The 19,762-nt window shown below is 37.8% G+C and overlaps 1 protein-coding gene across 3 annotated transcripts in view; it reads left to right on the forward strand.

Annotated features, from left to right (window-relative positions):
- LOC113681407 (sodium channel protein 1 brain) overlaps positions 1–19,762 on the forward strand; it is a 37,068-nt gene that overhangs the window by 4,260 nt on the left and 13,046 nt on the right. The window contains exons 1-8 of one of the 3 annotated variants that reach the window (XM_089211742.1): positions 7–116; positions 6,464–6,585; positions 13,376–13,503; positions 13,895–13,975; positions 15,799–15,927; positions 17,745–17,836; positions 18,461–18,664; positions 19,486–19,549. In XM_089211742.1, the coding sequence (XP_089067868.1) occupies positions 47–116; positions 6,464–6,585; positions 13,376–13,503; positions 13,895–13,975; positions 15,799–15,927; positions 17,745–17,836; positions 18,461–18,664; positions 19,486–19,549 (890 nt within the window). In that variant the 5' untranslated portion in view covers positions 7–46. Of the gene's footprint in view, positions 1–6; positions 117–6,463; positions 6,586–8,180; positions 8,700–13,375; positions 13,504–13,894; positions 13,976–15,798; positions 15,928–17,744; positions 17,837–18,460; positions 18,665–19,485; positions 19,550–19,762 lie in introns of those variants that run through there. The other 2 variants (XM_027198494.2, XM_027198493.2) reach the window with 2 other exon arrangements.

Genomic DNA, 19,762 nt, shown 5'->3' on the forward strand with positions numbered 1-19,762 from the left:
TGGAACCGATCACAGGCAAGAACAGCGAGTGGAAAAATACCCAAAGATGTTCCGGGTTCGTTGGTTTAACACCAAATATAGGGCTTTCTTCAAAAGGAAACTGCCAGGATCGAACAGTTAAGTACCAATCCAGCCTTGTTTGAAATGATTCCCCAAAGGATAAAATTTCAAGGGTTTTTTTCGGCTTGAAAGTTAGAATAAGGAAATAACGTTAGAATTTGATATCTGTTGTTTGTTTGTTCCGTGTGTTTTTTTGAGAATCTTTTAGGGACACGATAAACTTGCGAGTTTGTTTAAATCCAAAAGCAAACTTTATTTTCGTGTTGCGCCCTTTTTTGGTTCGGTGAGATAGAAACGACTTGTACTAAACCGAATAATGTACTTAACCGACGGTTGCGCGTGCTCTATATACAAAATTAAAAGTAGCTTCTTATAACCTAATGCGTTAGAACCAGGAAACCAATCTTGTTCAAATTCTGGCAGAACGTGCTTTGCACGTAATGTTTCGGCTTGGAGAAGACATGTCATCTAAATGATATCTGCCTGGCACTTTTCCAATCAGGAAAAGGAAACGTAGAACGCTACTGCCAGCAGTGGCACCTGAAAATCCTTTTCTCACCAACTAGAACCGCAGCCGCGCCGTGATTTACCGTCATACACATACTCACACATAGATGTTATGTAGAATCACGTCTTTAAAAGGGGTTTTGAAGTCCTGAATAGGTAGGTAAATAAGATGTGTAATTGTGTCGTTACCCTCGAGGGAAATAAATATAAAATTTTAAAATTTTATTGCGCTGGAGATCTGCTTGCAATTCCTGTCCTGAAATTCAGATGATACGGAGTAAATTCGTCTAAAGACAATTAAGAGACACTGCAACTCAGAAAAATCGCTTCGTGTTTCGTTCCTTTCGTTTGCTTTCTGTCTCAAAACAAAAGTTGTACTTTCAAAATAACAACAACAACAACAAAAACAATATACATGAACACTTCCTATCATATATGAGGAGTTCTGTTAAGGCTTGATTTTTCAATCATACGTAAGTAGGGAAAAAAACTTATAACTGAGGCTAAAGTGGTAAAAGATGAAAGTGGACAAGTTTAACAATCCAATGGTCCCTTGGTAAATTGGCGCAATTGCAGTTCAGAGTACGTGTACGTAGGAACGTCAGACAGTAATTAGTTTTTGTTAAAGGAGCCGGAAAGATTGACTCGATGGAAAAACTGGTGAAAAGCGCCTGAGCTAACAGAAGTTTTTGCTATTTCATAAAACCGGGTAGGGTTGTTAAATTGACAAGACGTTAAAATATGGAATATGAGGATCGTGTTGAGAACGGAAGATATTGAAACAGAAGTTTACATCAAACATTGCTGAAAAATGCGCTAGGAAAAGAGTGTTGTCGCAGTGTTTTAAGAGGGCTGCTAACGGTACTAAAATCATTTACAGGTCGAAGATTCTGTTCAAATGGGTCATGGGGTTCTCTATCCTTCCTTTTTTTCTCAAAACCGCAATCATATTTTTAAGTCGAGGAGACATTACGAATTTCAAAAAACGATTTCCTCATTGTTGATGTTGAGAGCGTATTTTAAATGAACCGCATTTGACTGATTATCCTCAGAGTATACATTTTTGACGACGTTATACCAGCCTCGTTCTCAAAATGGCGGAGGAATCTGGACACCTAGAACGGGATAGTTCCCAGTCTACCAGAACATTTTTTCTTGGCCGAGCGACTAATTCTCGCGAAACATTGCTCAAGACACGTTTTAGAAAATGTCCATAATGTCAAATGATTTATACCAATATCTGTGGTCTTCTGTACCCGTAAACTTGATAAAACATGTAATTGGCTTCTTGGGATGCGCTTAATTACAAAATGACGAAATTTTCGCAGATAAGATCTGAAAACTTCGTCAACTAAACATTTGGTCATTTTCGGGAAAGTGCAACGATACATTTTTTCTTTCGATAAACTGAGCAGTATTTCCGTCGTTAGTCTTTTTACTTGTTCCGTATGCAGGCCTTGAGTTGATATTGAATAGTAAACTCGTAATATTCGGCGCAACATTTTGTTAAGTACCCTCATATTTCCTTTACAAACAGCTGTTAATTTTTACGTAAATTCGAAGGTAAATAGGCTTTAATTTGACGCAAGAAATTTCTCGCAGGCCATTAATAATAAACTGTTTTTCTTGGTCAAGTGAATTTTTTAAACCCCCTAGTTCTGAAAAATTTTCAAATTGCCTTAATATCATGAACAATTCTTTAAGAATTGTATTCTTTACTTTTTGTTGGACCTGTTTAGCTCGCTGTCATGCAGGAAATTCGGCTAAATCGCAAGCTTTTCCTCATGTACTAATAAACTTTGCGGTAAAAAGTAATTACGGTCATTGCTTTGCAACCACAAAGTAAAATAACTTGGATGCAATAAACCTGAAATTGTATGTCTTTGAAAGTTAATCCTCTTATAGACGTCTGCCACATTGCCGCGGAAAACAACAGTGAGGTTCTGTTTCGACAAATTACTCTTTGGAATAAAGGTTACGGATCAATCGTCACGTGGTATTTTTAAATCTAATTCCTCAAATTGAATGGAAATATCGAGTGAGATTTTATCTCGTCACTTCTGCTAATAAAGGAACCAAGCATAATTTATGAATTACTCCATCCCGCCAGATTTGGTGCCGCAAATATTTTGTTTTGGTTTTTTTTTATCTCACCATCGATTTTACATTAACTTGTCATTTCCATTTTATCCAAATAAGGAAAAGGACGCGAAAACATTTAGTCAGTTGTAACATTTTCAGTCGAACACAGAAGTCTAAACACATCAACTTGATACTCAGGGCTCTAAATCAAATTGAATGTTGGCAATGTAGTTTTTTTAAGTTTTAAAGTTGAAAATCGTCTTAGGGATATTTTTGTTCCATTGAATTTTAATTGTGAATGATAAAAGTGCATTTTGTTAATTAGTGCTGGTCTTACCGTGTTTGGCTTTTTTAGGGCCATGTTAAAACTTATGAAATCTCTTTCGGTTTCTTTGTTGAATTATAAAAAAAGCAACAACTAAAATCTATTTGGTTTTTTATTTTATCGTGTAAGGGTATACATATTCATGGTTTCAAAACATAAAGAATACTTTTTACTGGTTGCGTCCACTCTCCTGCTTATCTTTATTCGTATCTTTCTTTGCTTGAGAGACGCTGATGTTCCTCTTGGGGTGTTTTCCCCTAAACTTGCCAAGAAAATGGGAAGAGTAGTTGCCTTAAATTTTATTACTTAAATATTCAACAAAGCTGTCTCAGTTTGCTGGGAAACTATGCTTGCACTCATCGTTCAAATTGTGTTGAAGAGTGTATGTGTAGGCTCAGTGATAGCTGTATTGTGTGGTTAGCATTTTGCATATTTATATCGTTCTTCTCAGTCTGGCGTCTGTTATTCGATATGACTGGTCTGTGACCAAGATATCGAATTAGCTATTATCTGATATTTTTTCATACGTCTTTTCATGAAAACTTGTTCCGCGCTCAATCGTAAGTTAAACTTACATCTCGCTCGTAACATTCTTAAGCCGACAAGACAACATCGGGCTAGAGGTATACTGCAGTGCTCAAGCTAGAGAAATTTTAGGCTTTTTATGAGAAACAATTGTAAGGAAAATGTGTGAATTTAATTTTTTAAATGTTTAAATGTGACATTTTGCTAATGATGTACGGAAATACTACTACTACGCTTTTGTAAGAGATTCGTAAAGGTCGAAGGCAAAAGATGACAAGGTATTAGTCGCGTTCGTATATCAGCTGTTGATGTACAGAAGCGGAAACTATGACTGATATGACTGAGAGAAAACCGCTCATTTTGGGTTGTAATTGCGAGGCGTAGTGAGATTTTTGCGACTGTAGGGAGTATCTTTAGAATAAACTTCCCTCTTGCTCTCCGTGTTTTCCAAGTTTTGAATGTTATTTTCGTCGGACTGCTAGTACTAAGTTTTCACAGCGGAAGTTGCTTTAAATTATTAATGTTGTTGATTCAAGCACTTTATATGGACAAGTTTTCTGGAGAAAACCTTTTATACATGTAACAGGGCAAAGTTTTAACTCAGAGAACAATGCTCTACCTCGCTTTTTTTCAAAGGGCGGAGCCAATTTTGGGCTTTTCTTAAATTTGGTTTATGTTCCTTTTCGTAGAAAGTTTTTGTCTTTGTTAAGTTTTAACATGAACTGAACATTAAAACGTTCGTTGCGAATCCACGCAGTGTCGGCAGTCATTGAGTTTTTCGTCCTCTGAAGTGTTTTATACATTAAAAGAAGCCTCCTTTCGGTCGTGACCGGTTGTTCCTCTTCAACCGTCTTATCTCGCTCTTTATCTTCTTTAATTTTCCATTAGTGTTTGTTGTACTTTGAGCAGCTCGTTTGTTAATTTGTTGACAGTTTTTCTGTCATTCTCTAACAGTAAAAAAATATGCTGATATAAATCCTGGCCAAGCTGTCTTAAGATCCGTAGTTTATATTTAGTTACATTATCCTTTGTTCTTTAGAGTTGTTTTGTTGTATAAATAAAGAACCATGACTGTGTACCGAGTTTATTAACGAATAAACACCTCAGCTGGGAGAAATACACCGTACTGGCGGTTTTTCTTTTGTTATTTGACAGGAGTTATGGCCTTTTCAATAACCCAGTTTGTGAAATTATTGCTGTGGTTTTAAGTTTTGTCTTTCGGTATTTTAACTCATGCTGTTTCGTATTGACGGTGAAGCAATAAATGCACGTTTTTTTCCTCAGTCGCTGACTTTTATCTTATAAAATATGATGAAAATACTGTTGGTTACGATATTGGATTTAGTTATGCTGTGTTCTGTTCATTGACATTTTTTTATTAGTCTGTAGCCTTTGACAGGATACTCCGCCCCTTGCTGATAGTGAGTTAGTCAATCAATCATAAAAGAGCCAATCTATTTTCATTTTCTCCCCTTGCTGGCTCTCTTCAAACGCTTAAATGGCTTTCTCTCACAAGGATTCGCAAATGTGTTCAGCCAAAATCAACCAGCTAATTTTAAAGACGACCAATACAATTTTCCTTTTTTTTACTGAGCTGTGAAAAATTCTGTGGGTTTTTTCCCAAACCTCTCTATGAATTTAAATATTTAAGAGTTTGTATTCCGAGAACAGGTGACGTTAAGGAATATTCAAATTTTTAACTATTTCTTTTCCTTCATTGTGTTAATGTAAGTCGTTTACAATCCGTCTTGACAAAAACGAACTTACGAAAAAAAACATAGCTGTATGGTCTTTGGTCGGTTCCTTAACCTTTGACGATTCGGGTGAGATCGTTATCGTGATCTCGCGTGATCCCGCGTGATGTCGCATCTAGTTATCAAATGTTACTTTGATGTTTAAGTAAATACTTTATCTAGCAATGCCGTCATTTGACGAAATATGATTGTTTGAGTAACTGGAGATTAATGCGAGCAAAAAGCTGAGCCGCTTTTAGCACAAGTGTTAATGAAAATGTTGGCAGGTCCATAATATGCAAGAGCCACCGCAGAAACTTAAAATACGATCAACAAAATAACTCTTCACTGATATCTTTGTAATAAGGTGTTAAAAGTATTAAATAAAGAAAAAGACTATACAATGTCTACGGACTTATCCTTCCACCATAATATTGTCAGCTGCTTTTTCAATAAGCTTTCACGGTGTCGATGGGTAATCCTTGCGTTAAAATTCAGCCGGCGAAGCCAAGCTGATTTGTATCTTCTGTGGCTGGTTTGGGCAACAACTCGCAGTACCTCTTGGAGCTGCTACGAAAAACCATGTACGAGAATAAAAGAGAATATTCCATGAACAAATTTTAGCTGTTAAGATATTTAACTTTGTTAAATGAAGTTTTCTCTCTGTGTTTTTCGTTGATTGGTTTCTTTCCGAGGTTTATTTTTTTAATTCCTTCCGAGCCCTTCGTCTACGTAGTCGTTTAGTTCTTTCTTCGCATTGCTTCTGTTTTATCTATTTTGGTCTCTTTCCTCTTGCCTGTCAAAGTCGGCGATGACACTTTAGCATGCCCTCACGTTTTCGGTATTAAACCAATTAGCGCCATAAGAAAAAGGAAAACATGGTGTGCCCTTCTTTCTGCAAGATCTTCCTCTTCTGCAGCCTTCATGCTGCAAATGTAAATTTCATCCTGTAAAATGGCAGTGGAACTGTTTTCAATTGTTGAACTCATACTTCAGCGCTAGTGGTTAAATGACAAATGTAGGCAGCTTGTTTCTGATTAAAAGCCATTGTTTCGCACTAAACGTAGAGGTCTTCTGGTAATTGGCAAGACGGTTGTCATTGGAAGACAGAACAAAGAGCGCAGCAGGTTTTTTATGCAAAAAATTACGTTGCAAAGAAAAATTACGTTGTCTTTTCAGTGCGATCGTGAGCATTAAGTATTAACATCGGGTTCTGTTTTGACCCCTAAAGGATGCGAAATTCGACGGTATGATGGTCATCCATGTACAATGTCCGAAACAATTACGTTTCTGTCCTCCAGAGGAAAGGAAACTAGACGAGAGGAGGTTGCAGATGGAGAGCCTAAGGCAGAGGTACGTACAAGCGTGCTATAGAGTCGCCGCTAGGGTTAAATAACTTAAGTACCCGTCGAAATCTTAATCGCAAAAATAAAACCGCCTCCTAGGTTAGCGAGCTTTGCTTGGTGGCACTCATTCGCCAGAAATTAATCAACAGGTACGAAGTCTCAAACCCAGTCTTGGAGATCGATTTATAGAAAAGACTTTTGTTGGTTTTATCTTGTTTTTAAGACTCCTGTGTACAATTTCGGTGACAGTGTTGCCAACCAGCTCGTCGACTTCTTGTCCTGCGGCAAACAGATTAAAAACTAACGTACAAAAAAAATTGTTAAAATTTGTCACACAATTGTCTGCGTTTATTTCGCTGCGAGGTATTTCGGTGAATTCGTGTTTTACCAGTGGCAAGTTAATGATATAGTAGACCGTGTTCCGGACTTCGCTAAGTCGATAAACACTGCCAGACTTTAATTATTTTGCACAAAGTTGAAAAGTCATCAAAGCGTTCCTGATAAAGGAAAAAACGCCGATGATGTGAGCTTTTTATGGCTTATTGTCGCCAGTAATAACTCTGGAGTAGACGCTGATGTAAATTATGAAATTGCGGCGAGGAAAATTTGACTTTTTTGGGTAACGTTTTGCATATTCATAGTGTAATTTTGCACCTTTCGATAAATGTTCTGGGATTCGCAGCCACCTGTTTGTGTTCACTGTAATTGATTTCGTCTGTTCATCCTCGTTGAGGCTCTGCATTCGCGCAGTCGTTTTTAATCAGTTCAAACAAATTCGCTGTGTCTAAGGACGAGTTAGGTCTTTGTTTCGCAAGCGGTTTGAAGCATTTTTTCGTAAAATGTTTCAAACTGATGGAAAGTTCTTGTTTTGAGTTGTCATAGCGGTGGGTAACTCGCTGCGTTGTATTGGTGCATTGCTGGCAAATAATTCATCGAATAATGAGATGAAACTTGAGAGCGAAGAAGTAATGAATTAATATTAAAATGCAAAAGAACCAACGGATGAAATTTAAGCTATGTAATTCGTGAAACTTTCGCCTTTTGGCTTAAATATCCTGGAATCGTATCTTGAAGCTGATTTTCCAAAGTTTAATATGATCGTGTGGAGTGTGGATGGCTGTGTCGGTCGCTATTGTTTCCAATGAAGTTATTAGCTACTGTCAACCCACAATGATGCCGAAAATAGTTCGATCAATTTTGTTTCCTTTCGTCCGTTTTTTAGATATATTTCGAAGCGAAAATTAAAAAACCATATTTCTCGATCTTCCATTCTGCGAGTTCCATGGGCTGAAAACTCGAACTAAGCTCTCAGAACTCGGTCGATATTGATTCGCCGTTCTGGCCTTTTTCGCGCTGTGAGGCTCTTGGCAAAACTGAATATGAAGTGGATAATTTTTTTTGCGTCACCTAACGCATATTGGCGTTAGATTCAAACCGAGGGCAGGCCGCAAAAATGTGGTGTTTGGTGAAGCATAATTTATGTCAGCCACTTCGTGCGGGGAAAACCGGCGTTGTTATGATTCAGCCAATCAGATGGCTAATGTTCGGAGTGACGTACAGCCATTGTATCCCAGCATGCCCAAGGTACAGGCAAGTAGCAGACCAGGTGTAGGATTATTTCTAATGAAGCCGTGTTTACCAGAACCATCGTCATGGCGAAATGTTGTTTTTCTACCAGTTTTTGGGTTTCCTGAACGCGCTAAGCGAACAGAATGCGAACCCGCACCGGCTGCTAGTCCTTGGATTGTTAACGTGCATTATCGGCGACGTCTCTTGTCGGGCACTCAGCGACTTTGTGCTGTGTTCGGGTCGCGAGTAAAGTGGACTTCAAATGTTATGTCAGTGCCGTAGAAGAACGGCAGGTGGACTGTGTACCAGAAATTCACTTGCAGCAGTAGAATCTTCAGAAACATGATAGCCGCATCTGCTGCAGCACGAGCTCACCATGTGAGAGAACATGAAAAACACTCTAGAGAAGAAGCGTTCAGGCGCTCTCAATTAATTCATGGCGATGGAGATGGTCAGGATCTTCAAGCCGCCGAAGAACCCTATAAACCACTGGCGGCGCACTATTTACTAGTACCGTTTAAGGATTGCGATTACGAACCCCAAGATGGACAAGTAAGTTATGTTCAATATCACTTCGGTTCGTCACCTGGCACTCATTCCCGAATACGTTTGATTATTGAATCAATCTGGCCTTCTCCAGACGTAAACCTTTGCCGGGGCGGTTGGCTTTTTAGCCAGCTCTCTGTTAGCGTTCGAAGTTATTCGACACTACAACAGATTTTTGGCTAGCGGCTACACCGGATTTGTTTTGGATAATTTGTCCGGCTTTCTTTAGAGTGAAGTTTAACGGTTTTCGAGCGAATTTTCTCTTCCTTATGTGATGTTTTTATCCGTGAAAATCGGCAAGGAAACTCTACACATACACCTTAAGCATGCGTAAATATTTAAATATTATGCGAGCCGAGTCGCTGAGTAGTGTGTGTATTTTCCCTTATATTTCGACGGCTGATCTTCGCACTTTCGCGAAAAGCAGTGCTCAGAATTTGATTCCTCGTCTTCCGCATGCAACGTAACCGTTGAAATCGTCGGTTGAAATGACTCTTTCTTACTGGAATTTGATAGTAGAAAATATTCGAATTAATTATGACTTCCTCATTGCGAGTCAGCCAAAAACCGATTGTCGCTTTTGGAATAATGTAGATATTCCCCTTATAGACCACGTTAAAAAAATTGGAGAAAACCTCGCTTTGAAATTCGCAACATTTACTTGCGAGCCAGTAAGTTTCGTTCTTCCTTTATTTTGTGTGTAATTGAGTAAGTGGATATATCGTCCATTCCGAAATCGCTTTCTTAGACAACTCAGTGTCGTTCGTTTTCAAAAAAATGAATTATATCCGATTGCGACTAATTCGTTTTTCAATTTAAATACTGCTGTGACAGAAAGAGATGGAGTAAAGTAAATTTCGACGGTAAATTTTATTTTGTAGTGATTATATTGAAGCTGAAGTGTATCGAACGGCGAGCGCTTCATGTCTGCTGTAAATAAAGCCCTTCCGTTGATGTTCCGTTGATCTTCGCAGGCAAACAATATCGTGAATTAAATGCGTTTCTTTCTTCAAATGTCATTCGGCAATGGAAAAGTCAAATACGACTTCTTTGCTGTCGAATTTCGATAGCATTTCCTTTATTTTTCATCTCGGTTAGCTTTTCAATGCTTAAACTTGGAAATTATTCGCAAATTTTAAGAATATTGTGAATTATATTCTAAACATTGAACTCAGCGATCGAAAATTTGCAGGAAAATCGACGGTAGAAGCTGTACTTTTGCCTTTGAGAAATCTAAATCACTTTGTATCTCGTTTGTGTTATTTTTTAATCAAAAGTCATTCGTGTTTTCGTTAGTTCAAGGAAAGGCGGACTTGCGTTTTGACTTTATGATAAGACTAAGGAGTAATAACTTTTTCGTTAAATTTTCGCACACTTGAGCGAATGATTGTTGAATATACGTAGAATTTCTTGGCTACGCTGTAAATACTTTTAGGCGAGATTCGGAACCGCAGCTTCGATGAATATTAATAGTTTCTTTATCAAGAAAATGACAGTTCTTTTAATCTATCGCAAACTAAGCTTCTCAGCTTTACTTTAACAACGAAGATGAACATAAACCCGAAAGCGTGTCGACAGTGACGAAAAACAAACTTCATTCTTTATTCTTGTTTGCAAGAGAAATGACGAAGACTCGCATTTTGCACAGATTTTTTTGTACGTCCGTTCTGAACTTGATTTCGGCATGTTACATTTGTATTCCAGCAACCTGCTTGCCTATAAATAAAACAAGAACTTACGGAAGACCGCAAAATTGGGAGGGGTTTTAAAGAGACTCGAAAAAGCATCTGATGATGAAACAATATTGTTTAGACAGGAGAATTGCCGTGAATTTACAGCTTACAGATAGCGACGACTCTGCCAATCGGACAAAGTGATGTCCAATACATTCCTTTGAACTTCGTTCAATTTTTTTTGTGTAAATATACTTGTCACACATTCTATAATCCTACAGGCACCCGTTCACTTTAATCGTTTTCCGTTTCTTGAATAGAGCCTGCTCTTGTTCGTTTTTCGCAAACATTTCTTTTGTAAGCCATGTTATTTAAGTTCAGGGCGGCAAGGAGATGGGTCTTTCACAACTCTCGATGCCACTGTAAATGAAATATTAATAGTGTAAATTTTGCCCTTCAAAGAATTGATTTACATACTTTCAATAATTTATCAAAAGCTTTTGTTTGGGCCCTTTCCCCCATTTGTTAAGTTGATAAAATATTTAAATTTCGTTGCTTCGGCGAGTGACAGCCTAATACCTTGTTTACCTAACTGAAAATTGTAGCTGTCTTAAGGATTTCCATACCTTTTTCCATTTAATGAGAACTGCAGAGACATTCAGCGTCAATTCACTAGTTTTTTTTCCTTGTTTTGTTTAAACTGATCGAGTATCGTTTTTTTATTGCACTGTTTTTTTTAGACTATGACCGTCCAATTAGAATGAAATTGAACCACATCGCCTGAAATTCTTGTAAATTCTATGTTGCAGTGAACACTCGAATCAAAGGCGAATAATTCAATTTCAGTGATACGATCGGCGGAATAATTTTTTTCTTTGGTTTCGATATTGAGTTTACGGAGCTATTGTTCGCTTGTGTACAGTTTCTCCTAGACGAACAGTAGGAATTGCCAAGCGAATGCAAAAACTTACGTTCATCTCACGTTGTCTTCTCTTTTGTGCGAGTTTTGAATCCTGTTATTTCTACCCGCGGGAGTTTCAAAACATGTTATTGTGAAGGGGGTAGTGATTTGTGATTTTCGCTCAAAAGTCATGTTTAAGGCTTCAAAATGTTGATAGTTTTGTAGGAAAGAGACTCTCTTGATTAGCATGACTCTCTCTCCGTGAAAATAAGACATGAACAGGGAGTGTTTCAAAGTAGTTAACTTAAATCCTCCACCTATAACCAGCAGGAATTTGAAACTGTTTTCGTTTGGTTGTTACCCGCGCGAGAAAGCTTTGTCCGCTATTTTGACCAAAACAAAGCTGTCCATGACAAAAGAGTCTCTTTCATAGTACGCGACCCCCTGTTGGTTGCAAATCTAGGGGTTGAATAAGAAATATAGTAATATTTAGGACCCCCGTCGAGAAGGGAACGACAACATCGAAGACGACAGATGTTTTAATACTCACGCTATGTTCTTAATATTCTCAAACTGAGAAAGATGTTATGTGGCTAACTCCACGTTGAATTCAATACAGCTAAGAATAGGCTTGTTTTGTTACCCAGGCGAATAAACAACTTCTCTTAGCCAAGACTTTATCGAGAAATCTTCCCTGAGAGTATCCCTCTTCGGCCGGTTGCCTTAGCAGAAGCGTTAGTCGCGGAGGTTCGCGCGGTTTTTTAGCAATTTATTTTGACGAGACTTGGACGTAATCAGTACGATGAAATTAAATGAGGTACAGCTCCTCTGCGGGAAAGAAAAAATATCTTAAAGTGTTTGTGTGAAGTTGATCAACACACTTTCGTTTATGATTTTCTCACTCCACGAAACGCACCAGTTGCAAGAATGCAATTTTAAAACTTCTGTTTATCTGGTGCAGTCGTTCACAAAAGCGACAAAAGATTGAAATAAACATTTTGCAGAAGACATTCAAATTTAGTTACATTGCGAAACTGGGGTCTAATTTCGTATTAGTTGAATTAAAAAAATTATCCTTTTGTTCAACTATTTTCTTATTTATTAGAAATTAAAAGTAGCGCTCTTGCTATTTGTCCAAAATTTATCAATTACCTTCTTGATTTTCGTTTTGGAGACACATACCCGCGGCATAATAAGTAAATTCACTTTTTAATTGAATGTACAATATCAGTACTAGTGACATGATATTCTTCTTGTCTAAATTTCGAGATGAGATACTTATCAGCCAATCGTCAGCTCTGCCGAAAAGAGAGCTAATACCGCGCTCACCCTTCGCTAAAAGTAAGCCCGCCGAAATCGCCAATAAATGAGGCGCTCTATTTTTATTTGGTGTCGTTCGTGAAGATTTGATTCGACTTCCGATTGATGGCTAGATAGCTTCCGAAATTGCCGTGAACTTGCAAATTGACATCGAGTGTTGATGAATTCGGAAACACTCTTTGGTCATCTTACATACATTTTCTTGTTATTCCATTTCCGTCCACCGATATGTTTGTAAATTGCGCCGGAATATTTATCTTTATTACAACAAAATAGCTTACATTGCCTTTATCCATGTTACAAGCTTTCAAAAGATTACAGCAAAACCTTTCCGTTCTCCAATTCAGGAACCGCAATCAATACATTCTATTGCAAAGTAAGTCAGTTGACATTCTTAGTGGCCGCTGCGCCCATAAAATATTGTCTTTCCCGTTCACGTTTCAACCAACCTTGGCAATCTGTAGACATTTCCTTTCAAAACTGTCCATTAAAAGCTGCCCCCAAGCGTTCGTATGTATTTTAGAATAACTTTCGTTCTGCCGGACATATGTATATATGTAGCTAAACTATAACCACCTCGTAAAAGTAACACTGGAAATTTAATTATTTTACCAGAGGGCAAATTTATGGTATGACTGACGCTATAAATTCTCATTACCGAATGGTAGAATGTATACTCCTGATTACATGACCGCGGATTATCTCCTATCAAAGTCAATTCAGGTATTCTTTGTGTCAGAAGTGAAGTTTATTTTCATGATATTCTTCTGTGTTTTCTCATTTTTCAGACGTTCCTTATTGTTGCGAACAAGTTTGGTAAACAGTATGTGTATCGTTTCCATGCCTCAGACTCACTTTATCTCTTCAGCCCTCGCAACAGGATTCGAAGATTTGTCCTCTTTTTAATAACTCATCAATATCCTTTTTATTACATTTCAATTTGTGAACAGATAGTTGCGTTAATTGTATTATTTTTTTTTAATCATTTAGGGCCGCGAAACCTGCTTGTACAGGCGTTTTTGAATGTTTTTGTTTGTAATATCCCTCTAAGTGTTTGTTGTTAATAACTTGTTTGTTTGTTTGTTTTTATGTATAATTATTTTGTAAATATCATTATTTTTCCATAATTGTTTTTGTGCGACATGTACCTGTTATCCTGTGTTTTCAAATTTCCGTGATCACTTGCAGGCTTTTTCTTTGTCGTTTGAGCGTGTTTCTGTGTAGTTTGAACATCTCTCGGTACCTTGCTAAAAACCAATATTTTTGGATTTTTTCTTGGTTTGTCATATTCCTTGACTAACTCTCAGATATTTTGAACTTATCATTTTGTTAACAATTTTAACAAACTGTGTATTCCTAGCAATGAGCAATCCACCGGATGAGGCTGAGTAAGTACAAGATTTCTATTTTGTTTAATAGTTTAAAATCAAAATTCCTTCGGAGAAAAAACTTTAAAAATAATAATAATAATAATCTTTCACAAAAGTTTTGGTTGGTTATGAGAATATTTAAACAGAATGAACCAAACTCTTTTCTAGTTCGACTGAAAAGCGCCTCGCTTGTTCTAATTGGTTTAAATGTTTAACTTTCAGTAACGTTCTGGTAGATTAAGGTTATAGCGAGGCGTGGAACTTAAACATTTCTTTAAGGATATCACATAGTCACACGGGGATACGAATTTTAATGTTGATTGATTGCTAATGGTATCCTTCAAAAGTGAACACAGCGAAGGAGTGAGGCATGCTACTAGCACAACAAGGTGAAATTCATATCACCGAGTGGCCGTGTAATGTTCTGTTTACTTTATAGATGGCATTGAAATATTAAAGACAAAAGTCGTATTAACTTGAAGACACATTTCAAGTGCACGGAATGTTAAAATCACCTGCACAAAATTTGCGCCCGGAAATATTATTCTATCTCTGACATACGAAGAGAAATTAATTTCCTCGTCGGGAAAGTTTTATTTGAGTCACAAAGGCGCCAGTTCATTCTCAATAATGTTTTTAAGCACAAAAAAGACCTTTTTAATTACCTCAAACGTCTTGTTGGTATGCGTGGTAACCATGACGACTTGTAAAATATAAAATTAGTACCTTCACAGCGTGCATCAAAGATATCGTATTTAAGACAGAAGAAATCCTTATATTTCAGTAATATCTGTCTAATAATTTTGGGTTCTGTGCGGTTTTGACATTTTTCGAATTTTATTAAGTGTTGCCTGGTAACATTCCTCTCGGATTAAAACTTTTTGGCAACTTTAGCTGTACATTTGTTCTTGGATTATTCGTTATGGCGAGAATTTTCAATTTATTGCCGTTGATAAGCTGGTTAAGTTTATCCTTTGATGAAATTGCTCATTTTGTCGTTAAGACGACAGTGAGGTTTTATTGGAGTTCTGTTGAAACGGGAAAGGTTTTAAAGCAATGTGTTCTTTTGTATTTTTATTTTAATAGCCAATAAATCATGCGAATGTCAAACAAAGGTTTTAAATGGTGAAACCTCTTATTGCAAAAAGCTGAAATTTGGCGGTCAACGTTCTTGTGTAAAGGCTATTTTTTCGTTTGATATGCAGACGAATATTTGTGTATCATGTGGCTGGTCGTTGCTAACCGTTGCTGAATAAATACCCTTCTCTCGTGATGTAAAATTACGATGCTATCAAGTTTAACACGTAATGTTTATCTCGTAGAAAACGTAGGCGGTGGTTGCTATGATGATAGAATTGTTTCCCAATAATGGATAGGCTTAAGTTTACCGCGGACGTGATTAACATTTATTAGAGTGAATTGTCTCCATTTTGCCTTGACTGCAACAACTACAAATAGAACATCCATCGACGAAGAAAACGATTTGGATTGTCGAAATTTAATGTAACTTAAAACTTGCAAATACAACTTGGAAACAAAATTGAAAAGACTGACGTCAAAAAATTGACGATATTAAACTGATGTATGTGGAGGCCCATTTCTTTATTAGAATCTATCTATTTATTTATTTATTTACTTTGCAACGGAAAGGACAAGCTTAAAGAATCTCTTTCCTCTTCTCCTTCGTGCAAAATAACATATTGTGTGTGAACACATATTGTGTGTGATCTGTGGCCAATTCCGTTAGTTCTAGTACGCTTTTGCTCTTTACTAGAAATGTAAATTTACACTCTGAAATATTTGTCAAGATGCTAATATAGGAACTGCTTTTTTTTTAACAGATATGTTTTTGCTGCTATTTACACTGTGGAGATGTTCCTTAAGATCATCGGCCGTGGATTTGCTCTTCATAAATACGCGTATCTTAGAAATGCGTGGAATTGGTTAGACTTTCTAGTAGTAATTTTAGGGTAAGTCAGTGAGGTTTTCGTTGTAATAATCTGTAAGCTTTATCATCCAATCAGAACTCTTTGGTATCATGGTATCAGTGACAAAGTACTGATTGGGGGGGGGGGGGGGGAGTCGGAGAATTTTTTGCGGGGATCACATGGTTTTCAGGGGGAACTGGGGGTTCAGTCCTCGCCAACAGAGTACATAGAGGGAGTCTAAAAAAAATTGACGGGGGGGGGGGGGAGAGAGAGAGTCAAAAGAATATTAGAGAGCCTTAAAGGACGATCAGGTAAGTTTTATCGTGACACATACCAAATCCTCCATACCTTTCCCCCCGCCGCTGAGGCGATGAATAATGACGGGGGCCCTAAGGATGTTTATTATATTGTTTGTACGTATTTGTCTGGCTTTGTCTGAAATAAGTTGCTTGTTGTTCTTGTGAGTTGAAAATTGTTTTCGGTTTCACGCTGTCACAGCAGTCTATTTTTAGCTGGTTTAACTTTTGGTTATTTTAAACACAGTTTTTAGCCAATGAAGCAATCGTCAGGGCTGTCTATTATTTATAACCTGAAAATCTCCAGCATTGTGTCTCAGTGCAGAATTATCTCCAATTCCTATGATCACTCTAATTCTGTCACTAGCGAAAACCAAGCTAATATTTCATGAATTTTGAACATTAAATAATCTCGATGACTCTTAAAAATGATTTAATTTTTTTCGTCTTGATGCTTTGTTGAACAAAGACCAGAAAACTTAAAGTTTCAAAATTGCTTCTGTTCCATCAACTTCATTGTTACTATTTTCTGGAATTATCGCCGCGCAGTGGACGAAGGTGCTAGACTTTGTCGTTGTCATGGCGACAATCACCTTTGCTTTAATTAACAGTATTCAATTATTTTAAGTCAGCATTGTACTTAAAACATTTTGCTCTCGTAGAATTAAAAACATTGGAGCTATTTTTTGCCGCTGGCGTAAGTCACGTTTCGATCGCGTGCTTCAGCTAATATATCACGAGCGTTATTTGGTAACAGAGTTCATAACATAGCTAGTAAATTTGTCTAATCAAATTCAATTGCGCGAGCGTGCTTCATATTCCTATTGTGCACGCTCATGACGTCAGCAAACAAATCCCTCGAGAAAAAATTTTTCCATCGGGTTGAAAATGTTATAAAACAATTGGTTCATGCGTCAGCTTGGGTTCGTTGAGATATGAAGCACTTGGGAAGTTTGAAAAGCACTCAAGAAGCTAGAGTTGCTCTCGGCTACGCCTCGAGCAACTCTTACGCATCTTTCGTGCTCTCAAAACTTCCCGCGTGCTTCATATCTCGATGAACGCACGCTGACGTATGAACCAATTGTTAATTGATTGCATGTTATGTAGTGATAACTATGTTATCAAATCACGTGTGGATTACATCAGCTAAAGCACGTGATCAAAACTTGACCTAAGCCAGCAGCCAAAAATAGCTTCAGCTCTTTTCTCGAAAGAACCGGTGACTTTACGGGCTGTAAAGCTGATTTTTGTTCGCCTTATTTCGTTTAAACTAAAAAACCTTATTATCATTAAGCAAAACGAAATGAACTGGTTTATGATCTAAGGCACGCACCTTTGAATTAGATTTGAAAATGTCACTTTGGTCCCCTAAAGTTAGTGGGACTTTTGAGAAGTGGCCTCAGGTTTGAGAATATACAAGACAGTTTCTAAAGGGTAAATTGAAAAGAAAAGGTGCTTCAATCGCTTGGACAAAGGAGAAGATTGCATTGTGAAAGGAAAGGATTGTATTGTTCTGACGACAAGGTCTCACTCTTAACCCTTTTGTTCTGCTATTTTCTGCAGATATATAACAATGCTTCCAGGAGTAGAAAATTTATCAGGAATTAGAACTTTCAGAGTTCTTAGAGCTTTGAGGACAATATCAGCAGTTAAAGGTAGAGAAACGTTCGCTATTTGTGTATTTTAAAAAAGCAAACTTTTTGCAGAAGAGTTGTTGCGCGAGAATAGCCAAGTTGTGCTGCATTACTGAGCCTTTGAATAAGGCTGAGGGTAAGGTTAGCTTTGTTATGATGCGAAGCCTTCCTAGGGTCTCGTATCTATCATATCAAAGGTCACCCACAGCCTTCGTTCTTGACTACTAAGCACGCGACCGTTAAAAGGACGTTTGTGTTAACAGATATCTGACTCATGAATATCTCAAGGCGTTTGACATTTGACGAAACTAGCGTCTAGACCGATCAATTTAAAAATTCAAGTCGATTTTTTTTGAGACTTCCTCACATTTTTTCCAAAAATCTTCATCAGGATAGTGGACTCAAGATATGAATTGACTATTTTGGCTTTTAAAAATTGCTCCACTTTTGTGGAGCTGTGTGATCGACCAATTCTTACCAGGCGTTCTTATTTTTTTGTAGAGAAAGAGATTCAGGTTTGTTCGAAAACTGAAAAAGTGTTTGTAACACCGTTTGATTTTTACTGGTTCCCTTGATACGTTTTGAACAATATAGATTAATCTGATATACACTTTTTAATTCATTTTCTCTTTCTGTTTGTTACAGGTTTAAAAGCCATGGTTAACACGCTATTGAAATCAATTAGGATGCTTTCTGACGTGCTAATTCTTACTACTTTCTTCTTATGCGTCTTTGCACTCATCGGCCTTCAACTTTTCGTGGGTATCATGCAGTGGAAGTGTGTTCTTAACCCCCCTAATGGCTGGCCGCAGAATCCGGACGATTTTTCTAATTACTTGAAAAATGAAAGTAAGGCTCGATTTTCTGTGAAGCAGTAAATGTTCTAGATTTACAATAATTCAAAGCGAAGTTAACGTGCTGTCGTGTTAACTAAAAAAGCCTTTAAAATGCTTTCTGCCTCGGCCGAGCAGTATTCACTTATTTGGCCCAATATGTGATGATAACTTGTCAGCTGAGAAACGAGTCGACCTAGTCTTAGTTAGGAAACTGATGACCTCCACAGTGACGATACAACGATACGAAAACATCATCAAACCAACGATCTAAAGAAAGTACAATCCTGGAAAAAAAATTGTGGTGCAGTTTCCTTAAAGCTAGAGAAATCACACAGGCTTGTCAAAGCTTCAGCGAAAAATTATCTTAAAGAGCAGCAGTTTAATGGTGCAGTTATGCTATGTCAGACAGACGGCATATTCTGACAATACGCGCAAATTGGGGGGAAAATTCACTAAAATATTTAATTTTGGTCTAAGACTTGCAAACGTGCCTTCACAACATCATCGTCCCATCCCCCCCTTAAAATGTTGGATACTTGTAGACTGAAGATCAATGGTCAGTGAAGGGCAAAACACTACGAACGGCGAAATCTCCAACCCTTGTGACCAAGTTTGAGGGTCCTGCCATGCCAAGTATGACAGGCAAAAAAGGTGCATGAATGAGTCCCTTTATGTCGGAGAAACCTGCTTTAACGATCATCGATGTTAGTCGTCAGATATGACTTTCTCAGTCTTATCAAGCCATTTGTCTCTTAGTATCTGTTGCAATCCCCTTAAGGAGACTGGGCGCTCTCTTCCCGGGCATATAACGATGTTTCTGTCTTATTTTATTAGGTAACCACCATGTGTTCAAGGGCGATGGCTTAGCTGTCTTGTGTGGAAATACTTCTACCGCCTAGTAAGTCGTTGTTATCGTGCGTTGCGTTTGTGCTCACCAAACCTGCCTTAGATTGCGTAACAGGCGCTCGACTGCATCAAAGCAGACGCGAGTGAGAGCCACGTGTACGCGACAACCGGCGTGAATAAAAAACACGCGGGAGTGAGAAGTCACGCGACTGTACTTGTTGTTTCCCGCGCGTGATACTCGCGTTCTCGCACCTGCGACCTTAGC

The sequence above is a fragment of the Pocillopora damicornis genome, chromosome 7 (genome assembly GCF_964200805.1).
Source record: "Pocillopora damicornis chromosome 7, jaPocDami1.2, whole genome shotgun sequence".
In the NCBI taxonomy this organism is placed as follows: Eukaryota; Metazoa; Cnidaria; class Anthozoa; order Scleractinia; family Pocilloporidae; genus Pocillopora; species Pocillopora damicornis.